Genomic DNA, 24,891 nt, shown 5'->3' with positions numbered 1-24,891 from the left:
GACATAGCTGGCCTGGGCATCCTCCTTAAACGGTGATTTCTCTCAAATTTTTCATGTTTATAATATTTTAGCACAATAATATTGTATCATATTTACAAATCATAATTTATCCAACAATTGTCAATATTGGACTATAAAGATTGTTTCATGTCATTGCAATTAAAAATAGTAGCTATCATTATTTCTGCATAATTAACTCTATTTCTATTTTATGATAGGGATGGGGAGTTGTCATCAGTGAAATAACCGAGCAGATGATGTATGAATAGTTTTGGAACTTCTACTGCTTTTTTGCCATATTGCTTTCCAAACTGCACCACCATCCCACCAACAATTAGAATTGATTATCTTTCTTTTCTTTTTTTTTTAAATTTTAGTAGCTTTTTATTTACAAGTTATATGCATGAGTAATTTTTACAGCATTAACAATTGCCAAACCTTTTGTTCCAATTTTTCCCCTTCTTTCCCCTATCCCCTCCCCTAAATGTCAGGATGACCAATACATATTAAATATATTAGAGGATAAATTAAATACAAAATAAATATACATGTCCAAACCATTATTTTGCTGTACAAAAAGAATCAGACTCTGAAATATTGTACAGTTAGCCTGTGAAGGAAACCAAAAATGCAGGCAGGCAAAAATATAGGGATTGGGAATGATTATCTTTATTTTCACATACACACACACACACACACACACACACACACACACACACACTAAGCCTTTCCATTAGGGGATGTTTTGACATTCCACTGACTCTAAAGTAGCATCTTAAAATTGTTTTGATTTCACTGATTATTTGGAAATTTAAGTATCTTTTCTTGTAGTTATTAAGTTTTAGTTTATTTCATTTTTTAATGTCCACTACCACCTGCCATTTGTGAGCAGATAATTTCCAAAATTATCCAAAATACCTGCCCAGTTCCACATTCATAGTTCAGGGAAGACCCAAGCTGACAAGTTACTCTCTTTGCATGTGCTCCAGTTCCTACTTCCTCAACAACTACAGACAGAAAAGAATGTTTATAGTTGCTGAGAAGAAAAGAAACTTCTTACAACTCAAGTTCATTGTCAAAAGGCTCAACATTCATGGAAATGAGACCAAGAAAGATATATTACCAGATACTTCATTGCTTCACCCTAAGGTCTTGTATTTGAAACTTATGTGTGTTCTTTCCCCTTATTAGAATGGAAGATTTGGAGAACAGGGACTGTTCTGTTTTCTAATTATAATCCCAAAGTTCAGGACAATATTTTGTGCATAGTAATCACTAAACAAATGTTTTATTTAATTAGGTAATGAATCAATTAATTTTGCCTCCCCATAATTGAAACAAGTGCGTTCTTACTTTTTCTTGTAGTTTTAAATGACATCCAAAAAAATCTGCTTATTGCTCCAGTTTATTATTGTCTGTGATGTGACATTACCTTTGCTATTTTTTTCTCGTGTTTTTTTCTTTGTGTTCTTATCTATTTTTCTATAGATATATGTCTATTATATTGAATTCTGGGAAATATTACCCATTAATTCTAATTTAACAAAGAACACTCCAAGTTGGTAGGGTATAGAATTACTCCCTAGTTTATGAGATCATCAAAATTCCAAAACTGATTATTTGAACTGATTTCATAATGTAACATTCATCTGCTAATTTTAGAAAGCAGAATATTTTCAGTCCAGCAATTTTTTTCCCCAAAGAGCAAAAAAAGTTCTCCTTTTCTCCTTCATTCTCCTTTCATTAAAGAAAACATTTTTCATAGTGAAGAAAGAATTAAAGAATGCATTGTTGTTTTGTTTTTTGTCCTTGTGCTAAATATAATGATTTCTTGTATGCAAGCACTTAATATATGTTGAATCAAATTGAATTACATGGAGAGAATTATTTAAATCTTGCTGTTAGCAGAGTCTCACTCTACATTTGTCACTTTCAATTTGAAGGTTTCAGTTTAAATCTGATATACAAATGAAAAGTTCAAGAGTGCCTGTTTTAAGATAGCAAATACAGTAAAATAGAGAGGTTTCTAATTGGGCCACTTACTATGAATTTACCATTTCATTTGGGATTGAAAGGGAGCAGTAAATGCTCTATTCTTTCCAGACAGGATCTTGGAAAAACAAGGAAACTTTTTTTAGTGTTTCCTGGTTGAATCGTAATGTGTCCTTCAAGTTACAGACACCAGACTCCAGCAATTGGAGCCCAGGAAATGATGTCATAGCTTGGTTAATGAATACACCTGAGTCACCTGGGCTGGGAAAGACTCAGCCTTCCGTACTCTGGGAGAAAGCACCCAGGAAGTTTGGGAAGTTAAAGAAAGTAGAGGAACCAGATTTGGAGAATTTTGTTCGTAAAAGATGGATAAAGAGAACAATTCCCCTTGGGAAATGGGGTTGCTGAGAACATTTGACTCCAATGAATTCATTAGCTGGGAGAAGATCGGTTCAGGGGGATTTGGACAAGTTTACAAAGTACGACACATTAACTGGAAAACATGGCTAGCAATCAAATGTTCTCCAAGCCTTCATGTAGATGAGAAGTAAGTAACTTTGTGACTTGTTTTTCTGAAAACCGTTTTTAGTGTGATATTTGTACATAAAATCTGCAAAAATGAATGGTAGGTGCTTTGCCACCAGGAAGGAATTTTTTTTGAACCAGAAATTGCTTTTAAACTTAAACAGTATAACTAGATTGTTTTCAAAGTTTAGGGTAATTTTCGGGGTTTTAGGGATTGGGGGGGTTGTTTTAGATTAAAAATAATTTCTGAACTCTTTCAGTAGCAATAATTGTACTTCCTGACTTTCTGTAAGTGGCTAGGATTCAATTTTTGCTAATTTGATGGTACATTTAGACTACCTAAAATTTGCTTCTTGGTACCATTTGTTTTTAGTTCATATTGGAAAAAAATTTAAAAGACTGTAATTTAATATACCTTTTGTGGTTCTAAACATGTAAAAGTGGATTTAGCTATCTCTCAGTTTTATAGTTCAAGACTTTTTTGATTACTTTTGTATAGATTTTTTCACATTGCTCTATGAATTTTCAGATTGGTAAAGTGCAAATTTACACTCTCATACATAATGCCCAGCCCATGTGAAGCACTTTAAAAAAAAAAAAAAGCAGTCAGATATAAAATGATTATCTGAAGCATGTCAGAACATGAACTCAGAAGGCAAGTTCTGGCTAGGATAAAACAGTACAATGACTTAGTGTGTTTTGGAATGGGAGATTTAAAACTCTCTTTTTTCTTATTTACTCTTTATGTTTTGTGATTTGTATGTTAGCTTTTGGATATCCTGAAAAGTTAGTTTACATAATCCTTTGGTTTATTACTGTAATGTTGTATCTATAATCCTTTTTGCTACTTTTAAATTTGCTTTTTAAAATATCAACTGGAATAAGAAAATTGCCCATGTGGGCAGCTATAGGCTTGATAAAAGTTAAGTAGGCCTTATTTCTAAAACCAAACATTTTAATGTTTGCCATGACTCTTGACTGTCTTGAAGGATTGGGAGAAAAGGGGAGATTTGTTGTGGGGGAAGCAGTAGGATAGATTGTTCCTTATGAATGTATGGCTGTTTTTTGGTTTTGTTTATAGATGGAACAATATCTAATCAAGATTCTAGACTTCCTACCTTTCTCAGTAACATGTAGTTATAAAAATACTTCAAATTGACTTGACTTTTAAAAGTAAAGTGGTCTACTGAAATAGAAAATAATGTTAAGTTGGAATCTTATGAGGGAGGCTACAAAGAAAAAAGGATGATAAAGATCTTTGCATCTCAGTTTCTACATCTAAAACAGATAACACCTTCATTCAATCTACTTCTAGATACATTAAGAATTGAAGAAACATTTTTAAAGAGCTTTGAACCACCACTCATCAAGTCTAATACATGAACTAAGGATTAGGGGACTCAGTTAAACGTAGCTTTACCTAAAGCTCAATGGTAACATTTTAACGCATGAATTTTGCAGGGCAAATGTTTAAAATTTTTACATCACAGAATCCCTCTAAAATTTTCATTCATAAGTAGAGAAATTCTCTATCTGACCTGTTAGGGTTTTTTTAGCCAAAATCTGGAAAATAGGATCTCTCAAAACATGGATACAAATCTGACAAAAGCTTATTAATTAAGCAAACAAGAAATAAAAGTTTTTCATTCTTAGCTCAAGCAAAATAAAGGTCAAAGTCTTTACAAATTTGAAATCTCCTTAATAAACTGGTTCCCTTTCTAATTTGTAATGCAATTTCTACAGTCTTATTTATTCTCTCAGCCAGTATTTATTAGATATCTATATTGGAAGCACTGTGCAAAATGCAATGTAGGATACAAGGATTAATCACATCGTTTAGGAAATGACATGTTTACAGCCCCCAAATCCAAGGAAATTCTAGATATACTTCTCTTGCTGCTCATTTCAGTTATTTGATTCACAACAAAAGAGGTATTTAAGAGCGCTTTCTTGAGTAAGCCTTTTTTAGATTTCTAAAGTGAAATACATTTATTAATACATTTTAGATGTAGCTGATATGTTGATTTGGTTTTTGAGACAATATATATTTGTCACAAGGGAATGCTTCTGGGGAAGAAGGGGAGATTACTGGATAGTGATAGCTAGTAAAGGATAAATGTTGAACAGATATTTATTAAGTACTTACTATGTGTTAAACACGGTCCTGTCCGGGTTTAGCTAGGGTGGGAAATATCTGAGGTTGAGAGGTTTTCAGAGTTAACTTCTTGTAAATAATGACTTTCTAAAATTCACACAGTCCAGGAAAGTAGCAGCATAGGAAACAATGAAGTAAATTCCTTGAGCACCCTCCTTAAATGAGGGAGGATCTGGGAAGTCCTCTCCAATCTTTTTCTTTTCACCCTCTTCTTCTATGTCTGAAGGCCAGATTAACTATGTTTTCATCTCATACCTGGGGTTCTCTGAAATCTTTATGGATATTGGGGAGGGAGTTGTGTGTTTAGACTCTGCAAATGTTCCAGTCTACATTTTAGTAGTTTCCTCAGTTGTAAAAGTTGTTCTTCTGCATCCTAGTAAGATTTAGCTAACAGTCAAACTAGCTTTTACACAAAAATATTCACTTCAAAAGACATAATAACAAATATATAAATTTATTCCCCTAGTCCTTAGGAGGTATGCAAAGGAAGATAAAGATGTAAAAAGGGATTAGCTCAATTCCTATATGGAACAGTCCCAGTGGCAAGTCCAAAACTCCCTCAGATTCAAAAACCAAGCTTCCAAGCCAGACTGGAATCATCCTAACTGCTCCACCATCCTACCTGCAATCCTTGTTCCAAGATTATTGCCATGGCTTGAACCCCCGGATCTAGTGGGGATTGCTGCTGAGTACCTGAAACTGAGAAGGACAGATGAAACAGACCAGAAACAAACACCTCTAGGCCTGTTTCTTGAAGTCAGAGTAAAACAGAGCAGATAAAATCTTTTTTTTTTTTTAATGTCCATAAGAAAACAAGAACTGTATAAGTAGATCAATGTTGTTGCTAACTTGTTGAATTTAATGTTTGTGTATATGTATGTGTATATATATATATATATATATATATGCACTTAGAGAAAAAAATATTTAACAAGTTGACAGGCTCCTCTTTGCATATTGTATACTGTTTAACTTCAGAAAAAATTTAATTTAAATTTAGAATTAATTGAATTTAAAATTCTAATATCAATTATGTTTGGGTAGTGGAGGGCATATCTTTATGGCAAAATTTGACCTTGATTAGTATAAGAAAATGAAGCTTTTGGAGTACTTAATCTAGTTTATTACATTTTCTGGGAGACCTATCAAGAGGAACTTCCTTCCCAGTTTAAGGCAAGTCACTTCAGATTCTTCCGAGCATGCTCAGAAAAAAATGTTTTGTCCTTTAGCTAGAAGTCATTCCTGCCCTTCCCAGCTGGGCAGGTAATGACTTGTACTTGGTAGCCGTGCAGTTTTAGAGGTCAAAAGTGTCCCTAAACAGGAAACACTTCACCTGCAGTTTTATGAAGAGCAAAAAAAGGAGGGGCAGAATGGAGTTGTGTCTTGTGTTTTAAGAACGTAGAATTTATGATAAAGAGAAAGTCTGGGCTCTTTTTCCTTTGTTTCTTTTTTTTTCTTAAAGATTCAAATATTTACAAGTGATTAATTACATTAATCTAGTTTATTTTGATTCCTAAGAATATTATTTCATTTTACATAAAGTAAAATGGCTATCTCTCAAACTTGAACTTCAAAATAGTTGTAAATACAGAGCCTGTAGCCTACCATGGAGTAAGGATGGAGTGGTTTCCAAATCTTGTCATCAACATATACTAGCTGCATGACCCTGGGCTAGGCCCTTAAATTAAACATGCTCTATGCAATTCCCTTAATACTATAAATTACAGAGAAAGTTTAAACTTGCACTACTATAGGTTAGTTTCATTACTTAGGAATGAAATTACAAGTTCAATACCAATCCTTAAAATGCCTGTTAGCTTTATAGGTTAATCTTGACACTGTTTGCAGGTAGTTGGTGAAATTACAACCACAAATACCTATTAGTATTGTGTGTCCATCTACCTGTGCCTAAGATGGCTTTTTTGTTGTGCAGATAGAATTTCCCTGAGCTTCTTGGCCATAATTGAGATCCACAACTATAGAGTTGAGGCAGCTGGGGAATTTGGTTGGCTTTTTACAAAGTTTAGATTTACTTTCATCTGCCCAAGGCCACTATAATACCTTTGGTCTTGTGATCATATTTGTTTTCCTTAATGAATAGCTATACTGAAAATGGCAACTTTGGCCATGGCTGCTTATCCCCAAAGTGGCAAGCATGTGAACCAGGCCTTCTATAGCTGTTAAACTGGCTCCTACTCCCCTACTTCCCACTCTTTCCCAACATTGACTCTGGCTTAGTCACCACCTCCATCTCTGTGATAAGGCTTTGACCTGTTACCTCAGGGCATATCATAATTAATGGAACAGGTCCTCTTGGTGAGGTCTCCCGTGAGGTGCCCGAGGGATGTGTGCTTGAATCTATGCTATTTAACATTTTGTTTAAAAAAAAAAAAAAGGACTTGGATAAAGGAATGAATTGTATGTTTTAACAAATTTGTTGATGTGACAAACCAGAGAGGTATAGACAATGCACAAGAAGATAGAATAAGTATCCACAAAGAAGAAAGGGCCTGGGGGATGAAAAGTTATGATTGCTGCTTCAGGTATTCGAAATACTTCTATGTGTGAAGGAGGGATTGAATTTATTCTGTGTGTAAAAAGACAGAGGGTGAAATCCATGTGTTTCTTGGTTAAATTCTGAGTCTTTGAACTAATTAGGAAACTTCAACAATGGGGGAAAAATTATGTACATTAGTTACATCTTCATCAAAAGGTCTATTATAATACATCTGGCTGGTAAGAACAAGCCTGAGTAAACTGTGAGTTGTAACTACAGTGTAGTCAAGTGAACAAAGCCATTACTTGGACCTTTTAAAAATAGCTGTCCTGGGAACATTTCTGAGGTTCTTTGAAAAGCTTGGGAAGAATAATTGGATTGGGGGTGGAACAAAAGTCTAGGTGAAAGGAATTTTGTGTGTGTGTGTGTGTGTGTGTGTGTGTGTGTGTGTGTGTATGTGTGTGCTTCCTAAAGGTGATTCCCAGGGTTTGTTTTTTTTTTTTTTTTTTTCTGAATAGCTCTTTGTTTTATACCTGTTTTTTTTTTTTCTCTTTCAGTTTTACCATTATAATACAATGCCCCCAGGACTCTGCTCTTTCCCCTAACCTAAAACAAAAGCTAAATGAAGTTTTTCTAGGAGCAAAATCTTCTTGCCATTTTTTTTAAAACTTTCCTAGACCTATATTTCTTTGAGGACTATAACAGGAGTAAGAAAACTTTTTATTACTTCCACTAACTTATATTTTGTTGGGTAAATTATTTTATGTCATTGGGACTCAATTTATTCATCTGTAAAATGAAGTATTTGAACTAGATACTTATGATGCTCTTATCTAGCCCAAGAATACGATAATTCCTTATATTATATATATATTTTTTTGCTCATAAGTTTTCAACATTTTCACATTGAACATAAATCCCACATGAAATTTACCATTAAAGTTATTCTATTGTAGCAGCTATTCATCTGCTTCAGTCAGTGCCTCACATTAGTAAGCCCCTGTAGGATTTCTCTGGGTCACCAGTCTTACTTCAAAAATAGAATGTGAAATATAAGCTTTCTTGCTTTGAATGAGACACAATAAACCTCTACTTGTGAAATATCTTCAGGTAGATTTGGTGTTCAGTCATATTCAACTCTTCTTGACCCCAGTTGAGATTTTCTTAGCAGAAATATTAGAGTAGTTTACCATAGAAGAAGAATTGAGGCAAAACAGGGTTAAGTGATTAAGATCAGATTCATTCTATCTACTGTGGCACCTAGCTACTCAAGTAAGTTGGTAGTTTTTAATGAAAATGGTTAACTAATGCTTTCCTTTTCTCCATTAATATCTTAATTAAATTACTGTATAAATACCAATTTTAAAAATAAATTTATTATTTTTGATTTTATATCAAATAAATTTCTCAATCTCCTTTCTTCAAATAGCAACACTTTATTTAAAAAAATTTTTTAATAAAATAGGAAAATAAATTTCATTAAAAATAACCAACATAGAGTGCAGCTAGGTGGTGTAATGGATAGAGCACCAGCTCTGAAGTCTGGAAGATCTGAGTTCAAATCTTTTCTGAGACACTTAACAATTCCTAGTTGTATGACCCTGGGCAAGTCACTTAATCCCAATTGCCTCAGCAAAAAAATAAAATAACCAACATATTAAAGAAGCATATGTAGCATTACACACTTTTGGTCCTCTGCAAGAAAGACTAGGGAGGTGCCTTCCTATGAGCCAACATTAGTCATCATAATTTCATGGGATTCTTGTCTTCCTTTCCCATTTATATTGTTTCATTTACAATACTGTGTAATGTTTTCCCAATTCTGCTGATTTCACATGCATTTATATAATTCTCCCCATGCTTCTTTCTAGTTATCATATTCATAATTTCTTATAGCACAATAATGTTCAGTTAAATATCATGTATCACAACTTATTTAACCATTCTCCATTTCTTGGGTGTACACTTTGTTTTCTGTTCTTTTTTTTCTTCTATTAAAGTTGATATTATAAATATTTTGCTGCTTAGAAAGCTTTTCTTTTTATATTTGAACTCTTTCAGGTAGTAGTCTCTAGAACCCAAATTATGGCTATTTTAGTCACTTTTGGGGGGCATAATTCCATGTTGTTCAGAACAATTGGACCACTTCAGCTCCATCAACAATAAAGTCAAATTGATTTTTTAAAAGAATATTTTCATTGAAAAAATTATTTTTTCCTCTCCCACATATGGGGGGAAGGGGGGAAATCCTTATAACGAAAATGCTGTCAAGAAAAACAAATTTTCACATTGGCCATGTCAAATATATATATAATAGATCTTATTCTGTACCCTGAATCCATCTTTCTCTGTCTAGAGGATGGGTAGTATCATTATTTTTTCATCTATCTTCTGGGATCGTAGTTGATCATTACTGTGATCAGATTAAGACTTCCAAAGTTCATTGTTGTTGTTGTTTTTTCTTTTTTACAGTATTATGGTCTGAATATTTGGTAGTGTTCTCACTCATTTTTTTTCTTTTTTTTTAAATTATAGCTTTTTATTTTCAAAATATATACATGGATAATTTTCGACATTCACTCCTACAAAAATCTGTGCTCTAATTTTTTTCCCTTTCTTCTTTCCAACTTCTCCCTGAGTCAACATTATTTCATTTTTGTTAATTGATATGTTTTCCTCAGTTTTTCTGAATTTTTTTTGTCATTACTTTTAGTACAGTAGTATTCCATTGCATTTATTTGCCATATTTTTATAATTTTCAAAATTGATGATCATCCCTTTAGTTTTCAATTCTTTGATAAGAAGAGTTGCTATAAATACTTTGTACATAATAAAGGAATCTCCCCTCTCTTTAATTTCTTTGAGGTATAAACAATTTTTATTGCTGGTTAGGCAAAGGGTATGCACAGTTCAATAATTTTTCTGGCATTTTTCCAAAATACCTATTTTCCCCACAACTCCTTAAGCAGTTTGTCATTCTCATTCTCATTCTCATTCTCTCCCTCCCTCCCTTTCTTCCTTCCTTCCTTTCTTCATTCCTTCCTTCCTCTCTTTGTTCCTTCCTTCCTTCCTTCTTCTAACTTTGCTGCAACTGTCATTTCTCTAATTATTAGTGATTTAGAGTATTTTTTTATCTTGATAAATTGATTTCTTCTTCCCTATAAAACTGTCTGTTCATACTTATCCTTTATTTTTCAATTGAGAAATTAATTTTATTCTTTTAGATTTGAATTTGTTCTTTATATAGCTAAGAAATCATACACAGCAAAATGTGCTGGAAATTGTTTTTTCTTTCAAGTACCTATTTCTCTTCTAATATTAGCTGCATCAGTTTTATTTATGCATAACTTTAATAACATCCAATTAAGATTGTTCACTTTATCTTCTGTGAGCCTTTTTTCTATAAATCCGTACCCTATCCATTTATCCAAAAAGTAATTTACTTCTTGTTCCTCTAATTTGCTTATGCTATCAACCTTTATGTCTAAATTATGTATCCATTCAGACCATCTCTTGGTAATAGGGTATGAAATGTTGGCCTATGCCTAATTCTACCAGACTGCTTTTCAGTTTTTTTTACTATATTATCTTAATATCTCATTAAAACCATAAATAAAACTGACATTTCTTTTCAAAATGGAGGCTGACACTTGTGCCTGTTCACTCACCAAAAACAAATAAAAGCAAAACCATTGTATACTTAAAATGGAAGAAATATTTTTTATTTAAAAATGAGTCACATGTTCAACTCCCAGATTTACTTCAGTCTAGATGAAGTCAATTCATAGATATTTTAAGTACAATTGGCACATTTTCAAAATATCGCTTGAAACAATTATAACTAAGCCCTGTGTTCTATAACATTTTACATGCATCCTAATAAGGAGTATGCTAGTAAGAAAATTTTGGCGCTGTGGTATTATGAACTACTACAAATTTGATAACCTATTTTATTTTGCATTTTGCTTACCAGAGACTAAAATTCAAAATAGGAATTCAGACAGCAATTTCTATTTGCAACTTTTTAAAAAGAACAAACAAAAAGTCTTCCAGTGTCTTTTAGCAAAGTCTGCATAATTGCTTCTGCCAAAATGTGCATGTTACCTCTAATTTAATGTAATTTTGTGCTATTTGAGAAAAGAACTAGCAATTTGTTTTGTAGACCTGTCAAAGAAAAAGCTAGAAAATGTCTTCAACTGGCATGAATGCCATTGCAGTACATTTAAGTTCTATGAAATCTTTTCCTCATTTCAATTCTCCACATCCTAGAAACAATGTCCTTCCCTTCCCCAACCTTTCTTTAATGACTCTTTATTTAGCATTCTCTGTTTTGTATTGTAGTTATTTAGGTCCATGTCTCATCTTTCTGAACAGACCTTGAGGGCAGGGACTGTGCCTTAATCATTTTAGTATTTCCTGTGCACAGCTTTCTACTTCAAATGAATTTTTAAAACATTCCTTAAATTGAGCAAGATGGGGATTTTTTTTTAAATCTTATTTTCAAATAAAGTTCCACTGAATAAAAAGGGTCAAGGTGGCATTTACTTCCAAAAATTGTGTATGATTCTGTGGTTATATTTTGCCACACAGAATTTATTTATGTAGTTTTTAGGAGCTCTTAAAATTGCTTTTTTTTTGGGGGGGGGGGAAGGAAGTATTTGTTTATTTTCTCAATATTACTTTATCAATTTCCTAAAACAAATCTAGGCTAGCTAAGTACTTTTAAAATAAATTCTTAATGAATCAAACTAAATGCTTTTTAAACTACCATCATCACTTTTGGATACAAAGACTAACAATTCAGATAAAGCTTTTGGGAGGGAAGAAGATAGGTATACTGAATGTGTTTTGGCTCTATAGAAAACTAATGATCCATAAAATGTAAATTTATTGTGCATTTACCAAACCGTACTGAATATGTAATATAAAAGGCATAGTGAGCCAAAACATAGATTTTGTTAGAAAGAAAATTTGATATCAGTAAAGGTTATATTCACATAGTGAGTCAAAACATAGACTTTGTTAGAAAGAAAATTTGATATCAGTAAAGGCTGTATGCACATTTTAACACTATTCTCATCAAGTATTGCTGGGTTCAAAATAGATTAAGATTTTTTTGGTAAAACTTAAAAATGCTGTATATTATATTTCTTTAATTTATTAGAAAGTTGTATTTTGCTTATGACCTAGACCTGTACTTTTTAATGGAAGTTTTAAAATTGAATGAATGGACTGACCACTTAAGAACAATCAAATGAAAATTATGGTTGGAAGGGAGATAGTCACTTTCAAGTCTTCTTTTTATAGATAAAAGAAAATGATGCTCAGTGACATTTAGTGCCTTGCCTATAATGGGTTGCTGAAAATGATGGATTACTTATAATATGTAAAGCACACTAAGAAGTTATTTTATTAATACTATTTTATATAAAAAATTATAACATTCAGAAGTTTTTAAAACATGACAATGATGAAGAAAAATTTTCTTTAGGTCATTCAGTTAATAAGGGGGTTCAGAACAGAGACTCTCATGTGTGTGTGTATATACATATATAAATATATATGTACATATACACACATGCACATAGATAACTATTTCAGTAAAAATGCTTTCTTTTGTATCTACTTGTTTTATTTTGTGTATTTAACCTCACATATCTGGTACATTCATAAATACTTTATTCACTAGTTGTTCAACAATTGGTGAATATAGATAGATGAACATTGTTACTGGTTTTAGTCACTATCAACTCCTTGTGACTCCATTTAGGGTTTTCTTGGTAAAGGCACTGGAATGGTTTATAATTTTCTCTAGGTAATTTTACATATAAGGAAACTGAGGCAAATAGTGCTTCACCCAGGATCACATAGCTTTTAAGTGTCTAAAGCCAGATTTGAACTCGGGAAAACTAGTCTTTCTGACCCCAGGCCCAGAGCTCTATCCACATTTAGTTCTTGCCTTACTGAAAGTGAAGAAAATCTATGTGTAAGTAAGGTCTTCAGACTTAGAAGGCAACTGTTTGAATGGGATTTTTAGCATAAATCATAACAGGAATTAGAATAGGAAAAGTAAGAGAATGTTTTAACTTTGACTTTTACATCCCTAGTACCAAGCATAGTATCTATGTTATATAAATGTTTGATAAATGTTTACAATTTTTAAATGTCATAGTTTTTAGAGAATTTTTTTCACTTTCATAGCTTTTTATTTTTCCAAATACATGCAAAGATAGTTTTGAACGTTCACTTTTGCAAAATCTTGTGTTCCAAATTTTCTCCCTCCCATAAACATCAAGCAATTCATTATAAGTTAAACATTTTCTAAACATATTTCCATATTCATTATGCTGCACAAGAAAAATCAAATCAACACACACAAAAGCAAAAAGCAATAACAAAAGTGAAAATACTATGCTTTGAACCACATTCAATCTCCATAATTCTCTCTGGATACAGATGGCTCCTTCTACCATAAGTCTATTGGAATTGCCTTGAATCTCCTCACTGTTGAAAAGAATCAAGTCTAACACAGTTGATAATCACATAATCTTGTGGTTGCTGTGTATAACATTCTCTTGGTTCTGTTCACTTCATGAAGTGATCAGTTCATGTAAGTCTTCCCAGCCTTTCTAAAAACAGTCTGTTCATCATTTCTTATAGGATAATATTCCATTATATTCATATACCATAGGCTCTTTCAGCCATTCCCCAACTGATAGGCATTCACTCAATTTCCAGTTCTTTGCCACTACAAAAAGGACTACAACAAACATTTTTGCACATGTGGGTCCTTTTCCCTTTTTTATGATCTCTTTAGGATACAGACTCAGTAGACACACTGCTGGATCAAAGGGCATGTACAGTATCCCTTTGGGCATAGTTCCAAATTGTTCTCCACCAACAATGTATTAATGTTCCAGTTTTCCCACATGCCCTCTAACATTTATCATTATCTTTTCCTGTTATCTTAACCAATCTGAGAAGTGTGAGGAGGTACCTTAGAGTTGTCATAATTTGCATTTCTCTAACCAACAGTGATTTAGAACATTTTTTCATATAACTAGAAATGGATTTAATTTCTTCATCAGAAAATTATCTGTTCATTTGACCATTTTATCAATTGAAGAATGACTTGTATTATAAAATTTGAGTTAATTATATATTTTAGAAATGAGGTCTTTATCAGAAACACTGGATGTAAAAAAAAAAAAATCCTCAGTTTTCTGCTCTCCTAATCTTAGCTGCTTTGGTTTTGTTTGCACAAAAACTTTTAAATTTAATTTTCATTAAATTTTGCATTTCACAATGTTTTCTAATTTTTCTTTGGTTATAAATTCCTTCCTTCTCCCATAGATCTAGAGGTAAACTATCCCTTGTTCTCCTAATTTGCTTATAGTATCACCCTTTATGCCTAAATCATGAACTTATTTCAGCCTTATCTTTATATGGGGTATTAGATGATGGTCAATGCCTAGTTTTTACTGTACTATTTTCCAATGTTCCCCAGCAATTTTTATCAAATAGTGAGTTCTTATCCCAGAAGCTGAAATCTTTGGGCTTATCAAATAGTAGATTACTATAATCATTGACTGTTGTATCCTGTGAAACTACCCTATTTCTCTGATACACTGCTCTATTTTTTATCCAGTATCAAGTAGTTCTGATGATCGCTGCTTTAAAATATAGTTTTAGGTCTGGTATAGCTAGGCTACCTTCCTTTGCATTTTTTTTATTAATTCCTTTAAAATTGTTTTTCCAGATAAATTTTGTTATTATTAGAAAATTTTGATAGACCTTTAAACATACTATTACTATCAAAATCTGTAAGTGCAAGGAATAAAGCTCTAATAGATACCATTTTCTTTTTTGTTTGTTTTAATTAATTAATTTTGTTTGAGATGGAGCTTAAAAATTGAAAGTATTGTTTTTCCTAATACCAGCTAATAGAATCTTAATGAAGTTCATAATTTGCCAAAGTTCCCTTGACATATCCAACCTTTAGCTACTTGTGATATAGTATCATTTCATTTTTACATAGTATTCTGTTGAGAGTGTTTAAATAGATCTTATAGATACTACTTATTATTAATTAGCCTGTGAATCTAGCAGATTTATTTGAGTTACCTGTATGGATACTGCATGTGACTGCAGAACCTGGGTTTTTTGTTTTACCTTTTGGGCTCTCACTTTCTAAGGATGTATGCAAACAATCACTTTGAAAGTGCTGGAGCAGGTAGCAGGAACCACTGATGTTGTAAGAGCTTGAAAAAATAATAATAATTACTCACATTTATAGGTACCTAAAAGTTTTCAAGAAATACAAATGACAGATTTCATAACAGGGAGAGAAAATCTGTCAGATACAGGCCATTAAGGTTTCATTTCTGAGAATTACTACTTTTCCAAAGAGACTGAAAACATCTGCTATTAAGCAGTTCCATAAAAGTATTAAGGAATAAACAAGTCAGGCTGATTATATTTTAGCCAAATAGTAATTTGACTTAATGATTCATTTCTGTTAATTGTATTTATTTTCAAAAGTTAGTGGATTTCGATGCTTTTTTGCCAGACAAAAAGGATTTAAAGCTGAAGTATTAAATGAATAATTAATTCTTTAGCTTTTATAGCTCTGAGATACTTGGAAAAGCAGTCTCAAAAACATGCAGTGAAAAAGAACCTTGCCTTATAGTTCTTGGAAAGGTAGCAAAAATTTGTTTGGAGGTTTTATTGGTAAGGCAATTAGAGTTAAATGACTTGCCCAGTGTCTTACAACTGGTAAGTGTTGTGACTAAAGTTGGATTTGAACGCAGGTCCTCCTGAATTCAGGGCTGGTAATCTATCCACTGTACCATTTAGCAGCCCCTTGAAAAAAAGCAAAATCCAAGATAAATTATTTATTCTCCCTTTGACCATTCCCATTCCCTGTCCTTCAGTCAAAAAAGAAAAGGCTTTATGTTGGAGCTTTTGTCTACTCTGAGAAAATTAGACAAGTAAAAAAAAAAGTGTTTATTTGAGGTAGTGCAGAGGTCTGAAATTTGCTACTAAGTTGGAGTGGGTATTAAGTTTTTGTGCTGCTACTTGTTATAAATGAATATTGGAAGAAAACATACTTAATCTATGTACCTTATCCGAATCACCTAGTGAGTCTAGTTGTAGTTTACATTGTGATTTGCATGCCTTTGTGCATAATATTTTATAAATGTGGATATGAAGAGAATAACTATTTTAAGACATTTAAGGCAGCTTTATATTTGTTGGATAATGCCTGTGTTTATGTGTTGGGAGATTAAGTAATCTATTCATCAAGATGAATTATGAGAAAGGATTCTTTAGCTTTTGGTTCCGGACCCAAACTGAAAGTCGCCACTTTTAAATGTGAATTGTTATAATGAAAAGGGCACTGGACTTGCAGTCAGAGAACTAGATTTCTATCCCTATTCTGCTACTTACTAATTGTGAGACCTTGGGTACCTCAGTCAAATAACTTGTTAAATTAGTTAACTGAGTTATATTGTCTTCATTTTTATAAAATGAGGAAAATACCTGGCCTTCTTCCCAAGATTTATTCTAATAAGCAAATGGTATGAAAGAACTTTGTACTATCAATGACAATCTATGAATACAAACCAAGCCAGTAGAATGCTTATATACTATGTATAATATATTATTCATTTAAAAATGAAATTAAATTTCAGCAGATGCAGATATCATCTATAATTATGGCTCCTAATTGATTAGTGGTTGTTTTTCTTTGAAATCCATTCTGCACTTTTCTCTTAATTAAATAGAAGTCATTGTCATATTCTACATTATATTTAATTTGAACCAGAAATAACATTGACACCATAGAATATGACAATGATTTCTGTTTAATTATATGAAAAGAATGAATATTAAAGTAATTTTAATGTTTCTTACTATCATAACCAGGGCAGGGGGCAGGAAAAAGAAAATCAATATTGATTAACCTAGGGATTAAAGACTTTGGAAGGACTATTATTTTAATTATGTGAAATTAAAGCAATAGATATTTGTTCATGTGTCACTAATTCACTATTACTCATAGTTCCATTGCCACTTGTAAATTGACACAGGATCATTATCTATTGGGAAACAGTGCTAGATTGCAAATACATGTTATGGATCTGTGTATGTCCAAATTTTAAGTGACATTCTCTCCTGATCATTTTCTTGCTGTCTGATTCTTTACTGGATAATTATCAGTTTCTTCATTGATCAAAGCTTTTACTCTCTCTCTTCTCTAATATATCTTCTTGTAGTTCTATTTTTTTTATTCTGAATTTAACACTAAATAAAATTAGCATTTTCAAATATATTATAGAACCAAAAAAGGATTGTAAATGAAACTGAATGTCAGTTGTATAGAGTTTGCTTTTCTTTTTAACTACATGCGGTTGTCCCTTTTAAGGGGCGCCAGATACCCATGAATGTGAGAACCACAAAAAACTCTAAGCCCTGCCCCCAAACCCTTATTTTTAGTAATTCCAAACATACTTATTTACACACACACACACACACACACACACTTTCTCTCTCTCAAGTAAAACAGCACACTCTACCCATAAAAAGTTTCTAGTCAAGAGAGAAATTAGTATTTTCAACACTATTGCAGCTGGTTTCCTTCCACAGAAAGTACTTTGGAGAAAATTGTGTGACTGAATCTGGATGGTTTAGAGTTAAAGAAAAGGCATTCCCAAAGAGACAGCATATTCCAGAGAGTTCTTTAGCCCACTGAACTTTTAGCAAAATAAAAATGTTTATAATAAATTTATGTACATTTATGGGGGTAAAATTATAAAATATATTAATAATATACAATGTTTATACATTTATAATTTTTTTGTCATTTTCCAGTCATGACCAAGTCTTGTGACCCCATTTGGTGTTTCCTTGGCAAAGATAAAAAATGGTTTGCCATTTCCTTCTCCAGTTCATTTTTCTTTTTTTTTTTTTTAATAAAGCTTTTTATTTTTCAAAACATATGCATAGATAATTCTGCAACATTAGCCCTTGTAAAACCTTGTGTTCCAGTTTCCCACCCTTCTCCCATCTCCTCCCACAGATGCAAGTAGTCCAATATATATTAAACATTGTAGAACTATATGTTAAATCCAATACATGCATATGTATTTATACAATTACCTTGCTGTACAAGAAAAATCAAATCAAACCAGAAAAGAAAATGGTGAAGAAAATAAAATGCAAGCAAACAATAAAAAGAATGAGAATGCTATGCTGGTGAACCATAGTTCTCTCTCTGGGTGTAAATGGCTCATTTGATCACAAGATCATTGGAACTGGTCTGAATCATCTCATTGTTGAAGAGAGCCACGTACATCAGAATTTATCATCGTATAATATTGCTGTTGCCTTGTATAATGATCTGGTTCTGCTCATTTCACTTAGCATCAGTTAATCCAAGTCACTAATGCAAATCATCCTGCTTATCATTTCTTATAGAACAACAATATTCCATAGCATTCATATGCCATAACTTATTCAGCCATTCTCTGTCCAGTTCATTTTTCAAATGAAGAACTGATGTAAAAAAGGATTAAATAGGGGCAGTTAGGTGGCATAGTGGATAGAGCAGCCCTGTAATCAGGAGGATCTGAATTCAAATGTGACTCACTCACTTAACACTTCCTACCTGTGTGACTCTGAGCAAGTCAATTAACCCCAATTGCCTCAGCAAAAAAAAAAAGAAAAAAGGGGGGGGGGGGCAGGGAAGAAATTAAATGACTTGCCCAGGGTCACACAATTATGAAGTATCTGAGACCAGAAATGAATATTTGAAGATGAATCTTTCTGATTTCAGGCCTTAGCACTCTATGCATTGCACTACTCACTGTCCTTTTTATAACTTAATTTTTTTTTTCCTTTACATAAATGCTTGTCATCTGTGATTTTCCACAATACTCCATAAATCTCCAAAAAATTCCTATTTAACTATTAATTGCCAACATGTGAATAACCAAATTTACATGTGTGAAGCCTGCAAATGTTGAAGGATGATTATAATAAATTCAATGTTATTTTCAAAGACGAACTACTTATCTCTTATTCTTTGGGGCCTTTCTTCTCCACAATTTTTTTTTCAGGGAAGAGAAAGCTATTCCTTAGGTTCTTCTCTTTGCCTACTTTCTGCTACCATTAGTGGGAGATGAAGAAAGGCAATGGAGAAGACTTATTATATATATAGCCACGCAAAGCAAATTCCTGCATTGACAGTATTGAAAATATGTTTATTTAGCATCTTGAGTCCATCACCTAAATAGCCTCTGGTAAGAGGTCAGTAGTCAGTCATTTATTAAGTGCCTACTATGTGCCAGATACTAGACTGAATGTAGAATTTTTTTTTAAAAAGGCAATCTCTGCTCTCAAGGAGCATATAATCAAATAGGGAAAGATAACACACAAAAGAAGGTTGAAAAATAAGTGAGATGGGCCTTGGAGGGATGATTGTAACCCGGTGGGAAATAGATATGTCTGAGATGCTGTCCTGTCCCATCTCCTTAAACAGAAATTTAAAGCTCCATTCTCCAATCTGAGGGGCATAGAGTTTGATGAAACTTGAGGAGCAAGACCGATTGTATCTTGATTGATGAGATTTTCCAAAGATGAGTACAATGTTTTATCATCACTCCTGTAGATCATTGCTCATTAAATTGATTGCACATTAAATTAATCAGAGATCTTAAGTCATTCAGTTGTTTGTCTTGACAATGATGTTTTTATTGCATAGAATATTCTAATTGTTCCTCTCACTTCACTCTGAATCAATTGATATACATCTTCTCAAATGTTCTTTTCATTATTTCTTATTGTGGCATATTTCATCACATTCATATACCATATTTGTTCAGCTTTCTAAATTCATGGACACCCCCTTTTAGTTTCCAATTTTTTGCCTTTACATCACGAGCTACTATAAATATAGATCTTTTTTTCTACTTTGTTACTTTATAACAAACAAACTATGGAGGTTAATATTTAAAATTCCTCATAGTCTGGCTCTCTACTTTTCAGAATTTATAATACTTTCTCTGTAACCCTTTATATTTCAAACTCTACTTGCTATTTTACTCTAATTAACTTTAGATGCAAATGTGGCCTCTCTTGCCAATGTCTCTACATGCCCCCTTATTCTCTCTCTTTTTTTTTATTATAGCTTTTTATTTACAAGATATATGCATAGGTAATTTTTCAGCATTGACAATTGCAAAACCTTTTATTCCAACTTTTTCCCTCCTTCCCCGACCCCTTCCCCCAGATGTCAGGTTGACCAATACATGTTAAATATGTTAAAATATAAGTTAAATACAATATATGTATACATATCCAAACAGTTATTTTGCTTTTCAAAAAGAATCGGACTCTGAAATATTGTACAATTAGCCTGTGAAGGAAATCAAAAATGCAAGTGGACAAAAATAGAGGGATTGGGAATTCTATGTAGTACTTCACAGTCATCTCTCAGAGTTCTTTCCTTGGGTATAGCTGGTTCAATTCATTACTGCTCTATTGGAACTGATTAGGTTCATATCATTGTTGAAGATTGCCACATCCATCAGAATTGATCATCATATAGTATTGTTGTTGAAGTATATAATGATCTCCTGGTCCTCCTCATTTCATTCACATGCCCCCTTATTCTCTACAGTTCTTCTCTTCTCTAACAAATTTCCCAACTATCATCACTCTCTTCAATCTCTCCCCATCCAGAGATCCCTTCCTTTATTCCTACAACATAATGTCCCATCCTTAGAAAACAAATACAAAAAACCCTCACTTGAGATTTTACCATTCCCACTAATTCTTGTCCTATATTTCTTCTCTCTACCTGTTTCCCTGACTTCCTTGAAAATTCAACTTAAATCCATATCCTAAAATCCCCATCTTCTCCTTGATGTATTTGATATTTTCTTTTTCCCCCGTTACATGTAAAACAATTTTTGACATTTATTTTTAAAATTTTGCGTTCCAGATTCTCTCCCTTTCTCCCTTCCCATTTCCCTAGCCCCATTGATAAGGCACATATGAAGTTGATAAATTTGAAAGCGCTCAGAATTTCCAGAGTTTTTCTAAAGTCTTGTTAATCTGACTTCATAAATTATCATTCAACCATATCAAACACCATCTCCCAAATTATTAGACATCTGGTAATTTAGTTCTCTTTCAATTTTCATGACTACTCTTGCTGGGTTTTCCTTTCTTTGCTAGTTCATGGGAATCCATACTGGACTTCCTTTATTCACTTTATAATTCTCACTTGGTGATCTCTTCTGTTCCTGTGGTAAATCAGTCAAAAAGCATTTGTTAAACATTTACTATGTACCAAGCACTGAGCTAGAAGACAAATACGAAGTAGAAAGAATGCCCATACCCTTAAGGAGCTTCCAATCTAATTGGGGAAAATAGCATAAAAAGACACAAAATGGGGTAGGGAGAGGACAAAGGTACTCAAGGTAATGGGGATAGAAGTTAGAAAGATACTGGCAGAGGAATAAGACATGACTTCTATGGGTGCTACTCTTAAATGGAAGTTCTGGGAGAAGTTGTTCAAAGGAAAAGACAAGGTCAGCTTGTGACTTCTAAAGCTAGAGTGAGACTTAAGGATGAAGAACTGGAACATGGTAAAGGAAGTTCATGGATTTAATTAGCATTTCTATGTAGATTATTCCTATGTGAACTCTATGTGAATCTTTCCAATCTTTTTATACTTTACTTTCATCTATATATTCTATGATCCAGTCATACTGACCTATTGCAATTCTCCACTCTCCTACATTCCATCTCTATGCTTTTGCATTGTCACTCTTCCATGTTTGGAAGACTCTTACCTCCTCACCTCCACCTGTTTCCCTGACTTCCTTCAAGATTCAGCTTAAATCCATATCCTAAAATCTCCAGGTGTTAATGTCTTTCCTTCTCAGATTATCTTTCATCTACTCCTCTCTCTCTCTCTCTCTGGCATATGGTAAGCACTTGACATATACTTCATGACAGGACTGACTTGCTATTTCTCAAATTTGTTGTGCTTACTCATGTCCTTGTATCATAGTCTCTCTAACTATATGTGGAAAGTGTACCCTCTCATTTTTTGTTTCTTAGAATCCTTCAATCATTTTCAAAGTTATCTCAAATTATTTTGTATTTATTTACACAAGCACATTTATATTCCCAATGCCAAATAAACTCCTCGAAGGGCTTTTTGGTTGGAGATTTTCAATATCTACTGCAGTGTTTTTGTATTATATAGTAAGCTCTTAAAATGCTTATTCAGTATAATTCAATTGAGATTCCAAATTTCTTTTTTCAGAGAGCGTATGGAACTTTTGGAAGAAGCCAAGAAGATGGAAATGGCCAAGTTTCGCTACATTTTGCCTGTTTATGGCATTTGCAGAGAACCTGTTGGATTGGTCATGGAATATATGGAAACTGGATCACTAGAGAAATTACTGGCCTCGGAACCTTTACCATGGGAACTCCGTTTTCGGATCATCCATGAGACAGCAGTAGGCATGAATTTCCTGCATTGCATGTCTCCACCACTCCTTCACTTGGATCTCAAACCTGCAAACATATTATTAGATGCACATTACCATGTCAAGGTTTGGTCTATTACTAGTTTAATTTGGCAACTCTATTGTTAACTTGGATAAAGCTGTTCTGTTTAAGTGCTATAAGAAGCATAGTTTAATAAACTTCTATAGGGTTCTACTGAGGAAAAAGATATAAATTTTTGGAAAAAACTAAAATTTTTTTACTCTAAGCAGCTTGGTGAATAGAGAGCTGGAAAACCTAAATTCAAATTTAGACTCATATACTTAATAGCTCTGTGACCTTGGACAAGTCACTTAAGCCCAATTTGCTGCAATTTCCTCATCTGTAAAATGGAGATAATAGCCCCTCTTCCAAGGATTGTTGTCAAGATCAAATGAGATAGAATTATAAAGCACTTAGCACGCACCTGGCACATTATAAGCAATGTATACATGTTAGTTTATTATTGTTGTTGTGGGTTTCAATTATGGAATTTGAGTTACTGGGGAAAATCTCTAGGTTTAGTAGGGATACTCCAACTGAGGTAGCAAGAACAAGGTATAAGGATGTGGTTTGGGAAAGGATATTACTTCATACCTAATGTTAAACCTTGCATATCTTGCACAAGTATTGCCTCAAAGTACTGTTGGCTTGACAGTTTGAGGTCAGTGTTTCTCAGGTATGCAAATTTGCCTCTACACTCCCAATCATCATTGCTTTCATTTCTTTTATTAAAAAAAAAAAAAGGGAGAGGGGGAGGTGGGGACAGCTAGGTGGGGCAGTGAATAGAGCACCAGTCCTGAAGTCAGGAGGACCTGAGTTCAAATCTGGCCTTAGACACTTAAGACTTCCTAGTTGTATGATCCTGGGCAAGTCATTTAATCCCAATTGTCTCAACAACAACAACAAAAAAAAAGATTAAAAAACTCTTTAGTAGACCCTCCTATTCCCTCAAAGTATGATCCTTGATTTCATTTCCCTTTATTAGTCAAACTTTTTTTTAAAAGCTACTTACTCTCCTTTTATTCTACACTCACTCAACTCATCGACCCATTGCAACATGTTTTTGATCTCAGTTACCAATAATCTATTCAATTGATGTGGACTTTTTCCAGACCTTAACTTTCTTGACTATTCTGTAACATTTGACTCTTCAGTGTTTTGTACTGAATGCTTTTTCTTCTCTGAATCTTTTTGATCTTTCTCTTTGTTCTCCTACCTATTTAATTTCAGTCTTCTTTGCTGATTCATCTTCTATATCAAGGTTTTTAAAACTTTTTCCACTCATGACTCCTTTTTGCCAGAGAAATTTTTATGTAAACTTGAGTATATAGGTATACAAATCAAACATTTACTGATTTTTTAAAAAATCATAATTTTGTGACCCTCACTTTCAATTTTGTGATCGCATATAGTTTAAGAAGCTTTGTTCTATATATGCTGTCATGTTCCCACTGTGGATAGAAACCTAAATTTGTTATTTCCCAAAGCTCTTTTTTGGTTTTTCTTTTTTTCTCTTGTTACATTTTTTCTCAATAGCTTCATCATATTCATGAATTTCACAGAACTGTAGAATTTTGAGTCAGAAAGGACCTCAGCAGATAACTAATCCAACCCAAATAGAATCCAACTCAGTAGAAAAATATCTAATAATTTAGCCATCCAAATCTCTGCTGGAAGAACTCCAAAGTGTGTGTGTGTGTGTGTGTGTGTGTGTGTGTGTGTGTGTGTGTGTGTGTGGGAGAAGGGGTGGGTCATGGATCTACTACCTGGAAGAAGCACTTTTAGATACCTCTATTTGCTAGGAAGTTTTTCTTGCTTTCAAGCTAATATTGCAACTTTCCCCCATTGTTCTTGGTTTTACCCTCAGGGGCCAAAAAGATAAGCAATATTCCCTTCTCCATATGCCAGATTTTTAAATATTTGAATACAACCTTCTTGTCTCTTCTGAGTAATCTTCTCTAAATTAAATGCTTTCAGTTCCTTCAATCTATCCTCATAATACATAAACTCAAGGCCTTTCACTATCCTGATTTCATTTTTATGGATTCTGTCCAGCTTATCAATAACTTTGTACTTTGGCACTAAGAACTAAACACAGTATTCCAGTTAATTTTTGAGGAGGGCAGAGTACAATAAGATTATAACCGCCATC

The 24,891-nt window shown here is 33.1% G+C and overlaps 1 protein-coding gene across 1 annotated transcript in view; it reads left to right on the top strand.

Annotated features, from left to right (window-relative positions):
- Positions 1-2,275: 2,275 nt before the first annotated feature.
- Positions 2,276-24,891, top strand: part of RIPK4 (receptor interacting serine/threonine kinase 4) — a 70,281-nt gene continuing 47,665 nt past the window's right edge. Inside the window, 2 exon segments of the mRNA XM_051984766.1 lie at positions 2,276-2,539; positions 22,513-22,804. Of these exon segments, the coding sequence (XP_051840726.1) occupies positions 2,358-2,539; positions 22,513-22,804 (474 nt within the window). The 5' untranslated portion in view covers positions 2,276-2,357.

The sequence above is a fragment of the Antechinus flavipes genome, chromosome 3, assembly GCF_016432865.1.
Source record: "Antechinus flavipes isolate AdamAnt ecotype Samford, QLD, Australia chromosome 3, AdamAnt_v2, whole genome shotgun sequence".
In the NCBI taxonomy this organism is placed as follows: domain Eukaryota; kingdom Metazoa; phylum Chordata; class Mammalia; order Dasyuromorphia; family Dasyuridae; genus Antechinus; species Antechinus flavipes.
Note: the sequence above shows the minus strand (reverse complement) of the source record. Positions and strands in the feature narration are given on the sequence as shown.